General features: G+C 36.8%; 1 protein-coding gene across 1 annotated transcript in view; it reads right to left on the reverse strand.

The window, feature by feature from the left end:
* The window catches only part of CNGB3 (cyclic nucleotide gated channel subunit beta 3), a 69,706-nt gene that overhangs the window by 42,918 nt on the left and 6,377 nt on the right, over window positions 1–20,411 (reverse strand). Inside the window, exon 3 of the mRNA XM_013172391.3 lies at window positions 10,112–10,223. Coding sequence (XP_013027845.3) covers window positions 10,112–10,223 — 112 coding nt within the window. The remainder of the gene's footprint in view (window positions 1–10,111; window positions 10,224–20,411) is intronic.

The raw sequence follows: 20,411 nt of genomic DNA on the forward strand, positions 1-20,411 counted from the left end.
ATAAATATGTAGAGAAACACTGTGAATTAGTATGAGAGTTTCTAAGCCTTTAAAGACTGGGACAGCCTTCTGTTCTAGACAGCCTTCTAATATTCTAGGATGCGAGGAAATGGCCACAACTTTTACCGGGGGAGGCTAAGATTGGATATCAGGAAGAATGGAAACCCATGAAAAGGGTTTTCAAGCAGTGGAACTGGCTGCCCATATAGTATTTTACAGTCCTGAAACAAACTGTTGACACTTTAGATCATTTCAAAATTTCCATTAACCATTTGAAAAAGCTATTAAATCAGTTTTAGTTTCCTGTAGCAGTCTTAAAACCTGTACCTTACTGTGCCCCATCATCTCTTTTTTTGTTGTTGTTTTTTTGAGGGAAAGTGTCTGAGAGACAACGAACTTTAGTGACCCAAGAGATCATGTGTTTCCCTGTTTGCTGCATGTTTTGAGATATTGCCAGTATATTAACTTTTCTTTGCACTAAGAAAGGATAAAATACATTTTATTTTCATTTTATTTTAGGATTGTGTTATGATTCACAATACAATTCGAATTCAAACTAATGTTACTTTTCTCCTATTACCTATTTTCTTATATATTTGATTAATCTAAAGTGATATAATATCAGGGTTAGTAGTTTTGACTATATATAAATACAAGAATAAGCCATAAGCATCAATAAGCTTCATGTGGACCCTGTAAATAAATTTACCCATTGGAATTGATGTCTTTCTGTTAGCTCAGACTCTTTGTACTGAAATTATTCTTGTTTTGGCCCTAAGGAAGTGTTTTGTAATAAAACATAGAGATAATTCATTTTGCATATCTCATGTTTTATTCTTATAGCAAAATGGGTATAGAAGCAACAACATTCAAGTAAGCTACTGTATTTCTGAGTTATCCACTGGCATTGGACTCAGAACAAACTTCCTGATGCAGCGCAGACTGAAATCTAATCATCTGGGCTGCATGAGATTCCTCCTGTTTAGTTCAAAGGTTTGTCACAGCAGCTTCTTTGACAATCCTCTTAGTTATTCAACCACATCAGGCTGTGAATCCTCTAATCTTCTTTGCAGAATTCTCTAAGGAGAAGTCTGTCTCAATACCGAACACATGGAACTCTGACTGAGGTACCAGATTAAAATGTGAATAAGATTTTATTTTAATTAGCAATTTTGCAGTATGATCTATGCAAAAGAAAGTAGGGTGAATGTTGAAAGTACCAATTAACTTTTAAAAATCACCTTTCTTTAATGTCACTGGTGATATAAAGTTGTTTAATTGCACTGGATATTTGCCATGATGTAAAAAATAAAGGCAGCATCATTTCTGACACTAATAGCTCTAGAACAAAAGTATAACATTCTAAGAAAGAACCATATGGGAATAAATGAGACTGTTGTGCTGTTGGGGCTTTCTTATTTGTAAGTGATTAAATCGCGTCTGGGACATTTGCCTCTTACCAGGAATTTTTGAAGATAGTTTTTAGCATATAAACGAAAGTTCTGTACAGAGTTCATGAGCACAGCACAAATCCATCTTCAAACTTTCTATTCTTCAATTTTTAATAATAACCAAGGAATAAAAGCTAAAATAAAAATGCTATGATATTGTACATAGTGAATTTGTTAAAAAGTTGCAACAAAATATTCCAAATGAAAAATTTCACTCTCATTGATGCTTTGATTTCTCATCTGAATTCATTCAAATGCTAAAAAAAAAAACAAAACAAACAAAAAAACCCAAGTGTAGGAGCAGAGAGAACTTTGGGACATCCTATAATCTTACTTCCCTTTCCCACAGCTCAAAAAAAACAAAATGAAGCACACCTATGCCATTCCTTACACATTCTTATCTAACCTTTTTTTTAAAATACGTCTAGTGATGGCTATTCCATAACCTTCCTAAAGAATTTATTCCAGTGCTTCACTAACCTCATTGAAAAATTTTTTCTTAACATAAATCTCTTTTGGTACAATTTGTCCTAACCTCTATGAATATAGGATAAGAAGTATAGTTCCTTCTTTTTTATTTTGCAAAGGAATTTGTGCAAGGGAAAAAGATTTGGAAAAAGGTCACTAATAGTGTGACTAAGAATATTAGTTAATATTTCTAGCCCTCTTCACCTAGACCTCTTCACCATTGCTCCAAGTGCCAGTTTTTGAGTTTACAGATTCCTGTCCCCAAGAGCTTCTTTTACAGAGTACAAATACAATTTATCATACTCACTGGAGGAGGTGATTATTCAATGGACAGAGAGGTATGAGTACCTGAATAAAAATGTCTTAGCCAAAATACACTTCAACAAGCTTTAATTCAACTAGCAAAGGTAAAAATAAAATTGAAAAAAATAGTGGCGTAGATTCAGCTTGCATGGAAGCTATAGTATGTTGGGAACTCTGGCAGTTAATTGGATGATTGCAGGGAAATTAGTTGCTGTTGGGAACTCTGGCAGACTTTCACAATATGCTGAAGTTCGTGCCACATACTTTGCCACATACAATTTTTGCCTATGCTCATTATACAAAATCTACTTGGTGCAACCAACTTCATTGCAATTCTACCTTCAATGGTAGTAAACCATGATACAGCCATCTGTGCAGGAATTCATGCCATGCTCCCAGTATCAGAAATTTCATGAGAGACAGAAACCAGTCCTCTGAGATGACGTTCGATTATCTCTAAGGCCCTTTCTGCAGCATCATTCATCCAGGGCACAAAATAAGGCTGGTCTGCCAGACCCCTTAAACTTCTCATCTGATCCTGCTATCTTTACCCGTCAGTTTCCTCTGTTCTCTCATGCTGCACAACATGCAATGTTTTCATCTTTGGTACAGTTATATTACACACACTAGTGTACCTGTTGCAATGCTCGTTGCTTTGCTCAATTATCCAAACAGATAATTTGAAATAAATGACCGTTTCTTCCTTCGTTCACAAACAAACAAACAACAACAACAACAAAACCCACCAAAACAACAACAACAAAAACAAACCTTTTTTTAGGTCAACAGAGCATTTACACAAAATACTTTTAAGTAAATCAGTGGGAAAGTGACAAACCATACCCTTGTTTTCCTATGCATTCTAAACAAAGAAGTTCTTCCATTTATGCTCTCAGAAGTAGGTATATATGTATATTATGAATATTTAATATAAAATATTGCAAAGAAAAAAAAAACAACAAAAAAAGCATTTCAGTCTGTATAATGACATTCCAGTCCTTTTACATGCTTCATTCTGTCTTCAAGGAAAACATTCTGAATTCATTACCTTTTCAACTTCAGGCTACCTACTTGACTGTCCTGCAGAGCAAATGGCATTAAATAGCGTGGGCAACTGCATCCTGCAGAACAGAATGTAATGGCTGTGGGAAAATACATCTCAGCTATGATTACAACAAGTTTAATCCATTTTGATACAGGCAGCACGCCATCACCTTTCTATTTAATTTGCAGGTTCTCTATTTAGCCATTGCAGAAATTCAAATCCAGGCACTAAAAGTGATGAGCTCTGACAGACCTAAGCAGAAGGAATATAAGTTTTAAGAAAAGTATTCTGATTTCACAAAATATTTTGGATATGTTCCACCTGTTTACAATTTTACATACTGCAGTGTTTAGCTGAAAACAACTAGAGAAAGGCATGTCTCTTTAGAAAATGTTTGTGACTGTAAACTGGGATTAAACTGGAATTTAAAATGAAGGATTTGTCAGAAGTGCTCAGCATTGACCTTGTTTTACTTTCTTTCAAGTAAATTAGAATTTAGTACTATAAGTGTCATCTTTTTGGGTCCTTGGTATAGTAAACAATGATTTCTGGAGACTGCAAAGGGTTGATACTAGGTCTGTTTCACCAAGGTGCTGAGATTTTGTTCTATTGATAGGACATCATTTCTCTAGGATACGTATGCTTAGTGAATTGATGGTAGCAACTAGTGGATGGCAAGCACTAATAAGCACAGTAATTTTCTTGGTTGAGGTAATTGAGCTAAATGAAGTACATTACTCACTAAGAACAGGATAGCAGCAGGAGTTCTCTTTATTAACCTGGCTATGCACCACATAGCAAATTGCCTCTTAATCTCTGTTTATTTTGTTATCTTTTTTTTTGCTATTAGCCAAATTAGAGAGGAAAAAAAATCTCCTTCATGTGCTTTAGAAAGGCTGGTATAACCTACTAGGTAATGGGATGTGGCTATGAAAAAGACAAAATACAAATGTAATTCAGTCTTCCCAAACCACCTGCCCTCGTATGAGTTTGCAAAGCAGGAGCTCTCCATTTTGGAAAATGTTGAAAGCTAGGTTTCTGAGTTTGCAAAAGCAGAATCAGAAGAGTATGTATACTATGTGGGAATGTTAAACACATTTTGTTTAATTGCTATGTATATATATATATATTTAAATTAATTTAGTGCATTTTCTTCAAATATTCTTTGCTAATAGTACTTAGATTCTGAAGGTGGCATATCAGATAAAAATGTTTGTTCCTCTCTGACCATAACGCAGAATGTGTAAGATGTTGAGGTGAACTATAAAAGCATCTGAAGTCTTGGCTATCCACTGTATTTTTTTCTTTATGTACTCTTGGATATGTAGCCTGCAAATATCGACTGTCATTTTACACAGCATTTTGCAGAGCAGGTTTCATGATCCTTGACTGGGGTTTTAGTGTACTGTCTTAGTATAAATAGTACAATGTAATCATCTTGGTAATCTGGGAAGATGAAACACTCTTACAACTTTAGCCAGGTTTATAGGCTTTTAAAAGACACAGAAGATTGAGAAGGTCATAGAAGGTCTTTATATCCCTCCATTTTCTCCGATCTATGCTCTCAGATGCTTTGTGTGCCATTCTTCCATCCTCAACCTTTTCTAGGCTGCTGCAACTTCTTTGTCTCAAACCTTTATGCCAGGTATCCACTTTTGTTTCTTCCTTAGGCATCTGTCTCCCCTCTATTTACATGCTAAAACCCTTTACACATTTTCTTCATCAAGTATTACATGCCACAGGCTTTATGTTGGTTCCACCCTTCAGCGTAGGGTCATACCAACTTCTCACATTTGTCCAGTGTCAGCTTTGTGACATCTTAATCATGTCTTTTCAACGATTTTTGTTAGATTTTGTGTTCCAAACAGTACCTTCACAAAGCACATTATGGTGTTTTCTCTTGTGTATCCCTCTGCTTGCTGAACAAGGTGGTCTGGAGATCTTAGGTTTTATTTTTATTTTTTATTTTTTGAGTGAACTCTAAGTTCACTCAGTAAACTTGCTTTAAGTCAGTAAAGTTTTTGTACTGGTACCTCTGGTACCTAAAACATTCCTTCAGCTTTGTGTCTGATGAGGTATGTTTCTGCGGTTATCTCACTGCAGAGAAATAACTTTGCTAATGCTTCTTTCAACATGTGAAAAGTTTTCATACAGTTTAATACCAAAGATTTTCTAGTCTGTTCTATTTACCGGAGACTATTTTTCTCAGGGTCTCAGACTCATGAAACACTGGTCAAGTTTTCGTTCAGCCACTTGGCAGTGGCTGAATCTTGCTGCTCCCTGAGGAAGTCCCTCATTTGCTTAAGTGCTGTGAAGTATCTCACCTGAAATACTTGCACTGCATTTCAAAAAATTGTATGATTGTGTACGTGCATGCATGTTTTTATGAACCTTCACCAAGAGAAAGCCATCTTGATATATTATGAAGTCTGAAATGATATTTTATGCTAGTTCCTTGTTAATAAGATGCCACTGTTTTCTATTAGAGTGCAAATTAGGTTCTGAGTTCTGTTCTGTTCCCTCATTTCTTGCTGTGAAGAGACGGCATACTCTTAGCCCTCCCTCTCAGAGATTATTATTGCTCAGCAAATAGCTGTTCATGGAAATAGCCTATTGTTCTGTTATGTTATCATTAAAGACAGAGGGAAGAAACAATACATTGGCAGACAAGACAGACCTGCGTGGAATCCTATCTAAGCCATTATGCAACAGACATTAAAAGTTTCAGTCACTGTTGCGATTCAGCACCTTGGCACATTAGCTGTTCATGTGTATCTCCTCTTTCAGATGTGATGATCATATGGCTGTAGGCAAACCACAGCTATGTCTGTCCATTGCAGTGTGCTTTTATATTTGAAAAATGAGTACATGTTGAGAAGGAAAGCCAACTTTTTTTCTTGTGGATGATTTCTATGGGAGTTTTCAGTAATAAATGCTGCCTTTTTCAAAGCCACCATTCACTTAGTAAGAGAAATAGCTGGTTTGTTCTTTCAGAGGAGGTTCAAAAAATATTTCCCTATTAATAGATAACACGGGCTGTGTTGCACCATGAGTAAAAAGCTACTCTATTGCAGATGAACTGGAAAGAGGACACATCTGGTGCACAACCCTACAAACATACATAAGTATTCGTACTGTTTTCAGATGTGTTAATTACACTAGTATAAATGTTCATATAGCAATATTACCTGAACCTAAGATTTTAAAATTCGAAGTCCTTATGTGGAAGTTGATTACCTCCACCTGAAATTCTGTATGGAGGGACACAGGCCTGATCTAAATGGAAAATGTGGTGTTTCGAACATGAAAACTGCCTTTCCTCTTCCTTAATCTAATCTTAATCTTAAGCTTGTACAGATACATTTAAAAATTTAAAAGTTGCAGTAAATGAGGATAAGGTGAAACCTTTTCTATTAACATAATTTCCATGAAAATCGAGGTGCTCTGGATTGTGAACAGACAATACACAAACCTTAATTATCTATTATCTATCTTCAAAATCTGTGGGCACTGTTCCAAAGTGCATACTGATGATTTCTTACTGTGTAGGTCAAGTGATCTTTTAATGAACTCTGAGGATGGCTAATATGGAAAAACAGTCTACCTAAGGCAATACCATAAATATCAGGACCTGCAGGCCTTAAAGGCCCTGAGCAGCCTCCATTGGGACTTTCACCTGAACACTCTGCCATGGATCTAGGCTGTCCACGCCTGAGCTATGCCATAGGTGTGTCTAACACTCTGATCCTGTCTCTTGGATAGACTTTGGAGCCATGTTGTATCTGGGTCTCTGCTCCTGCCTCTGGATCTGTCTTTTTTGCTCCTGACTGGACTCCCTGGATGGTCTTTGAATCTGGTTCATCACTTTGCCTTGTTGATGGACCCTGTTACCAGGATTCTGCTCTTTTGTTGTATTCAGGCTCCACTGGGAATGCATCTTGTTGGTAAGGGCACTGCTTGCACTGATGTCACCCTTGGCTCCCAGCTTCTCATCCCTCAGGGAGCAGCTTGCCCTTGCTTCTCCCCAAAATGTAGCTGGACAAAATAGAAAATTCCAATAGGAGTTAAGAAAATTCTACTATCCATTTCACCTACCTTGATTTCTTTCAACTATCTAAATTATGGTTCTGCCTATAATAGTAGATCAAACAACAACAGGGAAAACTCCTGGGCATTGAGATTCTCAGTTGACTGTTCTGCTGAATCATAAGAACAGTCCTTTGTATAGTTTTGTCTAGTCAAACCAGTGCTTTCCCAAACAATTCCCAGGTATGGAAATACCCAGAAATTAGCATTGAACAAAGAAAATTGACAACTGACTTTGTAAGGAGGTATTCTGTATTTTTCTAGTTGTCCTGAGGGTTACAGAGTGATTTGTGCATGTTTCATTTGCTATTCTTATAGACTGCATGCAACCATTTGACTCAGATTCTGCGTATGCATATATATTTATCTAGCTTTTCTCCTGTTACAAAGGCAATTGATTTCCTTAAAAGTATTCTAGTGAGTAAATTTGAATGCATAGACACAGTAAAGTAATGACCTTGAGCAAGAATGTTGTCTCAATAGACTTCCATGAATCTTCAGGGGCAATGAATTAAATTCCAGCAAATGCACCATTTAAAAATGATTCTCCTTCCAGTTCTGAAAGCTCTATAATAGATATGTTTAGTTTAGTTTCATATAAATATGATGACACCACCACCATGCCTTCTAAGCCCTTCTCCAGAATTTACTGGGTAACTGTTTTGACAGTGGATTTTACCAAAGATTTATTATTTTTTTTAGAGACTGTTGCTCTAATTAGACTGACTAGATATATCAAACTGGATGTATGCAAGACAATGAGTCAGAACAGCTCTGAGAAGAGAATATTTAATATAAACATTTTAAATTTCCTTTTAACAGGTTTTGTCTTCTAATAATAAGCAACATACCTTTTGTTTCATAAGCATATTGAAATTGTGTTAACCGTGCTTATAGAATTTACCAGTGGAACTGTAAGCATATAATAACATATCCCACAGTGACAAAAAAGGAGATAGCTTTAGCTTGGTTTTCATTGCTGACCTACGGATTCACATTTAAAGTACCAAGTTATTTATAACACCTTCAGTCATTCTAGTCAGTCATTTTTTTTGCATGCATTGTTTTTTAGAGTCATATGCATTAGTCTTTTGCTTGATTATTGCTTGTCACTGTACTAAAGTCTATCTTTGCGAAGGAAAGGAAATAGCTAATCTTCTCTATAAATTAAATAGCTACATGTCAGGAAAAGACCTTTGTTTTGTGTCATCAGGGTAATCTGACTAATAGAAGGCAAAAGCAAGCAGGAGAAGTTTCTACCTGCTTCTAAACTGAGTATATCCATAATTTGCCTTTCAAAGGGATCTCAACAGGCTAGGGGGTCAGGCTGTTAAGAACTTTATGGAGTTGAGCAAAGACAAATGTAAATTCCTCCACCTGAAATGAAATAACCCCAGACAAGAGTAAAGTCTTGGGGCTGACTGACTGGAAAACAGCCTTGCATAAAAGGGTCTGAGGGTCTGGTAGACCACATAGAATATGAATCTACGGTGTGTTCTTGTGGCAGTGAAGGCTAACCACATGCAATCCTTTAGAAAAAACATATCTAACTGATTGAGGGGATGTGGTTATTTGATTTTGGTGTGATATTTGTGAGATTGCATCTGTGTTCAGCTGGAGCCTTCCCCATACAAGAAAAACATTGACAACATGTTAAAATACATGCTGAGGGTTGTTAAGATGACTGAGGACTAGAACACAGGCTGTATGAGGAGACACAGAAAACTGGATTTGTTCAGACTAGAGATGAAAAGAGTTGAGAAGGTGTTATAACTGCAGTGTTCCACTAGCCAGTGGGTGATTGTAGAGAACATGGGTCCAGACTGTTCTTACAGGTGTACAACAAAAGGGCAAGAAGCAACAGAAGCAAGTAAGAGCAAGGGAAATGTCAATTATATATATATATATATATTCATAAGGAGCATGGTCATAATGAGGTAGACCAGATTGATGAGAGAAACTGTGGAATTTCCATCCCTGGAGATTCGAAACTAGAGTGGGCAAGGCTCTGAGCAACTTGATCTAACTTGGGAGCTGGGTCTAACCTCTAAATTCATCCTGCTTTTAGCAGGAGTTTGGTCCAGGTTACTCCTGGAGCAGCCTTCCAACCTCAGCTGTTCTATGAGGCTAGTACTGAAATGAATATAGATTATTCTAACATTATGGTTTCCTGGAATTCATATTCATTCCTGTTTTAGGAAAAAAAAAAAAAGGTCACGTAATCTTTCTCCAAAGGTTTAATAACCCTAGATTTTCACCTGAAGGACTTTTCCCCTGAAGGACCATTATTGCTTCATTTGTTTGTCTCTTCTCAGGACGAGACAGTTCTAATCATCTAATTGCATAGGCTAAAGCTGATTTAATGGTATAACTCAGCAAAACTATGTTCAGGGTAAAAACATTTTAAGTCAGGATGATGTGACAAACATTCCAGCTATTCAAGGCGGCATTCTGGGACTTACTCCTTTGCTAAGGCAGACTAATAATAACTGAGCATTGACATAGAATTAGTTTATATGGTTAGCTGAGCAAATTCTTTTCCTCGTTCATGCAGTTTAGGATGAAGTACAGAACAAACTGTCAATAGCACATACTAAATGAATACAGCATATGTACGGTTGCCTTAGAATTGAAATAATGCCCTTCAGGTCATTACAGTACTGGAGGCACTTTTAAAGAACTGAAATATTACACACAGAAATGTAATGTCAGGATGCCAGGAAAAAAATAGTCACATTTTAAAACTGAATTTACTTACTTTGCATCTTCTTTTCCATTATTGAGCAGATGCAGTTCCTGTAGAGTTGCTTTAGCTGGTTCATTTGATTTTTCAGTTTGTGAAGGCTCAGGTGCTTTTGCTGGAACTCCCTCTGCATTTGGAAAGAAGTTTTAATTTCTGAATACCAATTTTTAAAGAATGATGATAGCACTTTTGGAGGAATTTTTGGAGGAACTTGGCTGCCTTTATTTTGTCAATGGACATGATACTAATTCTAGCACCTGACCTTTGAATAATTTCCCGCATAAATATTTCAGTGCCAGCTGTACAGAACATGTTTATGATGAGTGTATCTTTTAGAATGTGAAACTTAGTGGTTTTTGATCTTGATTTATTTGTAAGCAGTTCAACAATGGTGAATATAGAGCTCTTTTATATTTATAAGCAACAAGAACTTGTGCAGTATCATAGAATTATAGTGTGTACATATTTCAAAAAAATAAGTAGAGGACAGATAGATCTGTCCTGAAATACATCATAAAATACAGGAGGAAAAATGAAGAGTAGCTTATTTGCTTATGCATAGCAAATGCTGATAGCATTATTTATACTCTAGTGTTTGAATTGCTTTATGTCTCTTGTTGCTTTGGCTGCTATGACAGTCCTGGTTGTTGCTGAGTAAATTATGATTGAAATATATCATTAAGGATGTGAGTATGTGGAACTTTGGCTAGTCTAATTCTTCATATTTGTTACAAGTAACTTTGTTAAAGGAGTTTAGCAAGAAGTTTGCTTCACTTTCCCCTATGCAAATGGTATATTCTCTTGCTATTTAAATGGCCTTATGTGATTAATTCTTCCAATTAGTCTTATTTCTTTATTTTAAATTTTCATGCTGAAAAATAATTTGAAAGCTGTCATCAGTCTGCCACTTTGCATAAAGGAGGAACAAACCCATCCTTCATAAATACTTTAAGTAATATGATTATAGAAGAAAAAGCTTGGCAGCAAAACATCATAATAAATAAATCCGGAGCATGTTGTGTATATCAATCTTAAATTCAAGACAGCTCAAAGAAAGTAAAACCTTGAGTATTTTGGATAGACAGTGTAAGATTAGTTTTTTTCTGTTAATTAATCTCCATATTTAGGTAGTTATTCATTTCAGAGGGGTACAGGCAGTCACAGCAGTAAACTGCTAAGCTGCCCATCTGGAAAGGGATTGCTTGAAATGGTGTTGAAACAAAACTCAGTGAAGGACAATGGATCAGTTTGTTTACAGGACCTGATAAGCTAAACTACCCCCATACCACCATATATTCAGATAATTTTTTCTTCCAGGCATCTCTTGGAAGTGGGCATGATGCTTCTCGAACTGAATTTCAGGTTTTACAAGATGAGTAACTGATTACAGGACCAGTGGGGCATTTCTGGAGAGATTTTTTTTTTTTTTAGTATTTAGGTTAAGAAGTGAGAATGCCCTGTGGGAGCCCTGTTGCTCTTGCAGAAATTTGCATCTTAAACAGGATGAAAGGCAAGGCCTAGTGTGGAGTAAGAAAATGCCAGAAATACTCAAGCCAGAGTCAGGCAAGGAACTGAAGAGAAGGCAAAGAAATCTGTGTTCCCCAATGTGCTGGTTGTTTTGGCTTAGCAAGTTTAGGGGTTAATTTTCAAATAATCCTTGGGAGAAATGAAGCACTATAAAATATGAAGAGACAGCCTGCAGGATTTGTCTTACTTATCAGCTGTAAACTGGGAAGATTTTTGTGAGAAATTCCATTTAAAACTCTGACATTCTATTGGATTTATGGCTTAAATTGATAATGGTGTCTTGCCCACCTAATAGAAATGCGGATTATTATTTCCTTTCTGCAGCAGTTAGGCTCACAGTACTATCTTGAGGAAAAGTCTATTGGAAATATAATACTGGGGAATATTTCATCTTGCCCAAAGGGTCCACACAAGGATTTTCAAGGTAGAGAATAACCCACATGCAGGGAGGTGAGAAGTCTGCTACTGTTCCTGTCACCAGGAAGGTTCAAGAAGGGATGAAAGGATTTTTTACCATTTGATTACAGGGTTCAAAATACTTCTCTTTTCAGTTATAGTCAAAAAGATTATTTTTCTAATTATTTTCATTTATTTATTTATTTATTTTGAAGGAAGGGATTTTAAAATGGATTCAGGCTTCTAACACAGGGAATAGAATTCCATAGTGAAATAAATTTGATTTCTTCTAGGAATTTCATAGATCTCCTCTTTAAGAAAATCTAGGAGGGGCTGCAGTTACAGAAAATAAAAGCATTTGTGAAGTATTTATAACTGACTAATTTGTGGATATTTCTACTGAATCAGAAAATGTTCTGTTAAAATCCCCTTAACCTGTAAAAATTCTTTTGAACCCTTACCCCAGAAGATCTCTACCAATGATACTACTGACTGTATACTTTCCTTGGCACACAATCCTCTCGTGGTTTTGTGGTCAACATAACATGATGTAAAAAAGGAGATGCAAGAGCCAAAAATTTCAACACTTTCTGCTGTTTCTGCTCCCTTCTGAATACATGGATTGTAGTTGCCCAGTTCTCTGTGCCCTGACTCTCCCTGCAAAAGAAGCCATGAACTCAGGAATGACAGGATGACAAATCTCAACATTTTTGTAATTATCTCACTTTGGGATTTTTTTTTTTTATAGCAATTTCCCCTAGCTACATCTGTATGAGCAGGAAATGCAACGTGATGGGAGCAATCAGTACAGTGAAATAGTGTTGAAGGCCTGGCATCAACTATATATCTGTTTGAAGTAACTGTGTGACAAACTAGGTCTATTGTGATACTCTGAATTAAGTGACTATCAGCAGCTCAAGTAAAATAGGTATACTCGTGATGTGTTTCTTCTTGTTTATTTTCTATTCTAAAGGAAACCAGTCATGCAATCCTATTTTTTTTTGTTTAGTTTAGTTTAGTTTTATTTTTTAGTGAAAAACTAAAACACAGTGGGGGACAATAAAGAGATTCAAGTCAGAAGGGAATTCTTCATCTGAAATAAAATACCAGTGTAGATATACTAAATAGAGTAACAGGCTTCTGGATAAGATTATCTGTCTCTGGAATGACAACATGTACTGGAAGGAAAGACCAAAGAGTCACAAAAAAATATGGTGCTTGTATATAAGCATCCCAGAGCAGAAGGATAATGGCTTCTCAGTCTGCTAGATATTCTCGTCTTGGCCCAGGTAGACCATTACCTGCTGACTGGACTCAGACTGATGGAAAACATTGAAACCCATGAAAATTCCAAACTTCCATGAGGTTTTAGAGTTCATAAATCTCTAGTCTCACAGGTTTTATTTGCATTAGGATTAGGATATCAGGGTTTGGCACCGCTGCTAACTGCATGTCAAGTTTTAGTTGCTTCTTTATGTGCAAAACTGGGAGTGTTGTCTGTGTAGTCACATTTAAAAAGCCCTAGTCACTCTTCATTGCTTGGAGAATCTAACTTACACTGCTCTGACTTCTGTGACCAGCCCCAAAGGAAAGACCTAAAGGAACAAGGTGGTAGTCATTTTAGGGAACACTTAGACACTTAGAGAGCAAGAGTTGGTTTCTAGAATAAATAACAATCCATCAGGTAGATGGCAAGGCTCACAGGACAGCCAAGAAAGCTTCTATTGGCTTTAAATAAATTTGATCATGGTAAAGAAATCACGAGTGAGCAAAAGAAGGCAGAATTATGCCAAGGTGCAACCATCTAAAGCAATTTTCAAAATAGATGGATCCAGGCTTACTTGGGAAAACAAGAGATTTAATTTTTTTTTTTTAAATATTTTCCATTCCTGTTATAGTAGAATATAGGTAGCTAAAGCTGTCACTGTATTACAGGTGTTGAGGAATGCAGCCAATTGATGTCAGAATATTCTATATCATTTGGCCTGCCCGTAAGAATAATATAATTTAAAGCCAAGTTGGGATATATGTTGCTGGTTCTTTTTTTTTGAGATGGAATGGAAAAACTCAGGTTGTAGAAGTAAAAATTTTTGGGCAAAACACTATTCAAAGGAATCTCTCAAAATGGTACCTGGTTAAAGTGAGAGGCCCACTGAAACCTAATCAGATCAGTGATCTTCCTAGGATAGCAAGGAGCAAGGAACAAGATGGAGGTTATAAGGCCAGTTCATTTCCCTCTCATAGCCTTTCTTTCTTTCTTTCTTTCTTTCTTTCTTTTTCTTTCTTTCTCTTTCTTTCTTTCTTTCTTTCTTTCTTTCTTTCTTTCTTTCTTTCTTTCTTTCTTTCTTTCTTCTTTCTTTCTTTCTTCCTTCCTTCCTTCCTTCCTTCCTTCCTTCCTTCCTTCCTTCCTTCCTTCCTTCCTTCCTTCCTTCCTTCCTTCCTTCCTTCCTTTCTTTTCTTTCTTTTCTTTCTTTCTTTCTTTCTTTCTTTCTTTCTTTCTTTCTTTCTTTCTTTCTTTCTTTCTTTCTTTCTTTCTTTCTTTCTTTCTTTCTTTCTTTCTTTCTTTCTTTCTTTTTCCTTCTCATTTTCCACAGATCTTTGTTCTTTCAGGAGAGACTTAGGCCAAGCAAAATAGTTATAAAAAAGGGATATTAGTGGGATATCAGTCTTTTACCTAAGTGTTATCTTAGGTTGAAGATGGTCCCAGCCAAAGGCTGATATTAGTAAACCTTCATTATTTATTCTTGTCTCCTAGACTAAAGTAGCCAAAAATCTTGGCATGTTGGAAGAGTACACCCAACTTATTTTGATGTTGCTCAGCTCCTTTGTTCATGTTTCCATAAAGCAGTTTTTATCTTCAGTTTTCACTTCTCTGTTTTGAAGAGAGTGCCTTGACAGTTTTTCCAAATTCATTTGATTTTCTGCTTCCAAACACACACACACTTGGAGAATAGTCTGTAGCAGAATATTTCCCATTTTTCAGTAGAGAAAAAATCATGTGAGTTTTAACCCGATACGTTTTAGATAATTTGTACTTATTTCTGGGTTTTAAGCCCTTTTGACTGATATATATATATGTGTATACATATATATATATATATATGTATATATATTCTCTTTCTTTCTCTGCAATTCCAAAGGTCTGAAAGTCTGGTTTTTTTTCACAGTTCTTTGTATTAATCACATGAAACCAGGAAGTAAGGTTTCATGAAAAGCAGAGTATTTCGTGGCTAAGCATAATATTGGAAGAGCTGGCAAATTTGTTTTTAGTTTAAACCTGCTCATGTTTTAGAAAGAGGTTTTAGAAGCTTTCATGTTTCTAAAATCCAGTACTGTACATACAAACTGTCTCTAAACTGTAGACATTAATCCTAAGGACCTTTTTCAACAGAGGAAGGTACTGGTATAGGTAGATTTGCCAATGCCCTGACACAGCACTGCAGAGTCACCACTCTCACCATAATAATTTTGATTCATCTAAAGTGTTCAGTCCTGAGCATACATAAGTATCTGTGGATCCAAAAATCTCTGTCATGGGCCTAGCCCAAGGAAGTGTTGTAGACTTCTCTTCAGACAATAGGCAAAGCCATCAAAGGACTCTAAAACGCCATGGATCCTCTGTGATAAATGTTAGCTTGTGGCCTTCAAGGTTATCATGATCCTTCCACCAGTAGAGCATATAATGTTATTTCCTAACACAGTAAGTACTTAGGAAACAGAAGTGCAGAGTCAATCATGCTATACTAATTCATCATTTATTCTACTTCCAGTCCAATTCTTGCTGTTCTTCAAAAGCTCTAGACCTGCAAAAGGCAATTAGAACCTCTCCACGCTGGCTTGGACACTCCTTCCTCTTATTCCCTCCAAAGACCAATGTGGGAACAGAGGAACTGAGCTGTCATCCTGCTGTTCAGAGTCAGGGAACAGACTGCCTGAGCAAGAAGGCTCTTCTCTCTCATCTGAGCCCTGCTGTGTGCATGCAAACATCACCAGGAGGCTGCAGGACAGGACAGAAAACACTGTGTGCTGTGGAGACCATCAACCTTACGGGTTATCCATCATCATGAGGTGCATCTGTAGCAGCCTACCAATGAGAAGGGACTTCCTCCCAGAAAGTAATAAAGCATTTATCTCAGTCACTAGGCTGACTTTAAAAGCTGTATTTCTTGGATCAGTTACGTCCAGATACACATTCTGTAGCCATAAGAATTGGCTGTAAGCATCACAAATGTATTCTCTTCTTTGAAAAAAAGGTATGAAGAGAAGCAAAATATCAAAAAAAATACTAGTTTTTAGAGATAAAAAGATATGAATAAATGATAGATATTGGCAGTTAAATGTGTTCTTGTGAATAGAACAAAAAAGTACTCTTGCTCTGCCACACTTCAGAAAAGGAAGTATTCCCCAGAATTCCCAGCCAGCTCCATTGCCTTGTACTAGCAACCCTGAGAAGTATCTTGTCTAGCCTTCTCCTCACTTTCTGAAATGGTTGTGTATATGTGGAGGAAAAACTTTTAATGGCCAACAGTTACTTAGGGTCCTCATGCAAAAAGAGTTCCCTGGGCTTCTCCTTTTGCTTGTATGTACAAAAGCACATTTTAGCACAACTTGATCTGAGATAATCTTACTACTTTTGGAATCCACAATATGTTGTCTTAATGATTAGTTAAAAATCACTGAGTTGCATGTATATTTTTTTTAGTATATTTTCATCAGTATTTTCGTCATTGCACCTTAGTACAGTGTGAACTTTATATTAATTAAAGATATTGACCCATACATTCTTCTACCACTAACTTCTTAGTGATTTTTAGCACAATGTATTTTAAAATATACTGATGCTTAAAATATATTAACTCACAGTTTTTCTTAAATGACATACTATATAGATAATACAGCTGTAAACCTTAACAAGCAGTTCAGATGTTTATTACCAGGATTAATGTGGGCTATCTTTAATTAAAGAATGTTTAATGTTGTCCTTTTGTATTCCTTCAGTAAAAAGCCCTGGAAATTTTTATCTTTATTCTGTTGAATATGTAGATTTAAGCTTCTCCTGAAAACCTTTTGTGATTTGGTATCTGTGCTCATATGGCAAAACTATTTTATTTAATAGACAAGCAACAATACTGGCAATTTTAATGGTACATGGAAATACTTGAGGTTAGACAGCATTGTTTGAAATAGGAAATTGCATGGGTAGAGCCTACTAATAGGAGACAGAGTGGCTAATGGTTGAGTAATCTGCTTATTTGCTATCTCTGTGTCATATAACCTTTCAAAACATAATTTTGAGCACTTAAATCAGTGATTTTTTATTCTTTCCTGTTTTTGAAAACTATTATTATCATTAAAAGTCTGAAAAAGGCTCTTAAATGTTACCAACTAGAGAGCAGGTTCTTAAGTAGCGGGAGTAAAGAATGACTTTGCATTTGAAGTAGTAGAGTGGGAATTGAGAGAACTGGTCTACAAACTTCCTGGATTACTTCTGTCATAGTTAGCCATTTGTCTGATGGTCCTTGCCTCCCAGAAATGTTCAGGAGCTATGTTATGAATACTTGAAAGATGTGGCTATAGGGTCGTGAAAATGCCCAGAAAACTAAACAAAAAGGAAACATATGCAAGAAGGAGATAAAATTCAGCTTTGACGTCACAAAATAAACACGTTTGTGACTTTCCAAGTAAAGCTTTTGAACATACACAGCATACAAGTGAGAACTATTCAGAAATCAGTGGGTTTGAAGCAAAACAATCAATAAAAGGTCCATATATTTTATCAGAATAATAGCTGCCTGCTGACTGAGTGCCAGTGAAGAGTGTAAAGGACATGAAGACAAGGAATAAGATTATTATTTAAAAGTCTCTGCATTGACAGGTCTGGTTTATTGAGCTGCAACCAATTATATTTCAATATCTTCATCAATTACATAGACAGTGGGATTAAGTGCACCCTCAGCAAGTTTGCAGATGACACCATGGTGCAGTTGATACAACAGAAAGAAGAGATGCCATTCAAAGGGACCTGGACAGGCTGGAGAAGTGGGCCCGTGTGAACCGCATGAGGTTCAAGTGCAAGATACTGCACCTGGGGTGGGGCAATCCCAGACATGAGTACAGACTGGGAGAAGAACTCATTCTCTCAATGAGTTCTTCTACCTGTGAAGAAGGACTTGGGAGTTCTGGTGGATGAAAGGCTTAACATGAGCCAGCAGTGTGTACTTGCAGCCCAGAAGGCCAGCTGCATCCTGGACTGCATCAACAGAGGTGCAACCAGCAGGTTGAGGGAGGTGATTATCCCCCCTCTACTCTGCCCTCGTGAGGCCCCACCTGGAGTTCTGCATCCAGGTCTGGGGCCCCCAGCACAAGAAAGGTGTGGATCTGTTAGAGCGAGTCTAGAGGCGGGCTACAAAGATGATCAGAGGGCTTCAGCACCTCTCCTCTGAAGAAAGGCTGAGAGAAGTGGGGGCGTTCAGCCTGGAGAACAGAAGGGTCCAGGGAGACCTCATTGCGACCTTTCCATACTTAAAGGGGTCTTATAAAAAGGATGGAGAAGGACTCTTTACTCGGGTAGATAACAATAGGACAAGGGGGAATGGTCTTAAACTAAAATAAGATAGATTTAGATTAGACATTAGGCAGAAATTCTTCACTGAAAGGGCAGTGAGGCACTGGAACAGGTTGCCCAGAGAAGTTGTGGGTGCCCCAACCCTGAAGGTGCTCAAGGCCAGGCTGGATGAGGCCTTGGCCAACCTGATCTGGTGGGTGGCATACCTGCCTATGGCAGGGGGGTTGGAACTAGATAATCTTTAAGATCCCTTCCAAACCAAGCCATTCTATGATATCAAAATGCTGCACTTAATCTGTTTATTTATTTATTTATTATTATTATTTTTCAAAATACCCTGGATTTTGAGGTTCTAGGGAACAGGTTTTATAAAATTTCAGCTTCAATTCAAAGCTTCCTTCTCAGAGGCTTACAACTCACTTAACTATAGTCCAGTGAATGTTAATTGGTGGCTAACTAGCAGAAATTAGCTGGAGTTTCTTAGTGCTAGGATTTTGTTCCCTTTAATAAATATATCCACTTTATTTCTATGTACAAGGGGAGAGAGTGACCATCATTTATATAGCAGCTGGTGACCAAAGCTTTCATCTAGTAAGAAGAAATCTTTGTTCTGAGCTTTGCTTATTTTGGATAGAGACAAATACCTGTTTTGGGAATTATTTTCCATTAAAAATCAATCAAACAAAAAAAAACAAAAACAAAACAAACAAAAAACAAACTACAACAACAACAAAACAAACAAATAAGTAAAAAAAAAGCAAACAATTTGTTAATGCTGAAATCAAAGTTCTTCTTCCCTCCTACAAGGTTAGTTTTTCAATTAACTCATAGGTTAGGTCAGGCTCCATCTTGTACTCACTCTTCCTTCTCAGTTTTCACAAGTTTTGCATTCTTCTCTGCACAGTTGCCCAGCAATTAGGAAGGTTACAGGATTTCCACCCCCATCTCTCTAGTCCAGATTGTATGTGGGTAGTTAGGTCACTGGAATGTGAGAAATATGGATTTGAACTCCCTTATCATGAAGGAGTCTCCACAACAGATAGGGTAATCTACAAAATGCTTTTCTTATTTGTTTAGTGAAACTTTTAGTGGAAAAGTGAATGTTCCTTGAGTATCTAACGCACAAGTGTACTTGCTGTGAGAGAGTCTGGAGTGGACTGAAGTTCCTTTAGAGTAATCATGCCTTGGAGGTGCTAGACACTAAGTGATGCTGATTATTTTTTTTTTGACTCTACCTGGGCTTCTCATTTGGGATGTAGATTTTTTTGAGTCTGTCAGAAGCACCAGATTCTAATTTGCATTATAGCTTGGCACTTGCATTTCATTTGGGGGTCAGTAGATAGTCTTTTATATATATATTTTCCAAAGCATCTATGAAAATCTAAGAGTCACTGAAAAATTAACATAGTAGCCTCCTAGCAGTGAGGCTCTGTCTACTTTATGATCCAGACATGGAATTAAAGTGTATAGAGAAATACCTAGGATAGTTTTAGACCTACTTTCTCTCTCAGGTCCTACCAAGAACAAAGATATATCACTGTGGGCTTTAGAGAAAACGCCATAAATATGTCTGTGAATCTGGACAAATTCTTTAAGACACTTGTTATTTTAGTAGAAGCAGGAACACTGAAAAACAGGATATTGTAAACAGGCCAGTTCCTGAGTGAGATGGAAATGAAAGGAGGACAGACTTCAGAAGAGCTGTACTTATGTATGGTGCTACAGAAAGGGAAAGAAAAAGGATGGATTGGGAAGAATCACACTGGAAGGAGTTGTTAGGAGGATGAAAGAAACTGTGTTAAAGAGGGTGATAAAACAGACACCAGC

The sequence above is a fragment of the Anser cygnoides genome, chromosome 2, assembly GCF_040182565.1.
Source record: "Anser cygnoides isolate HZ-2024a breed goose chromosome 2, Taihu_goose_T2T_genome, whole genome shotgun sequence".
Lineage (NCBI taxonomy): Eukaryota > Metazoa > Chordata > Aves > Anseriformes > Anatidae > Anser > Anser cygnoides.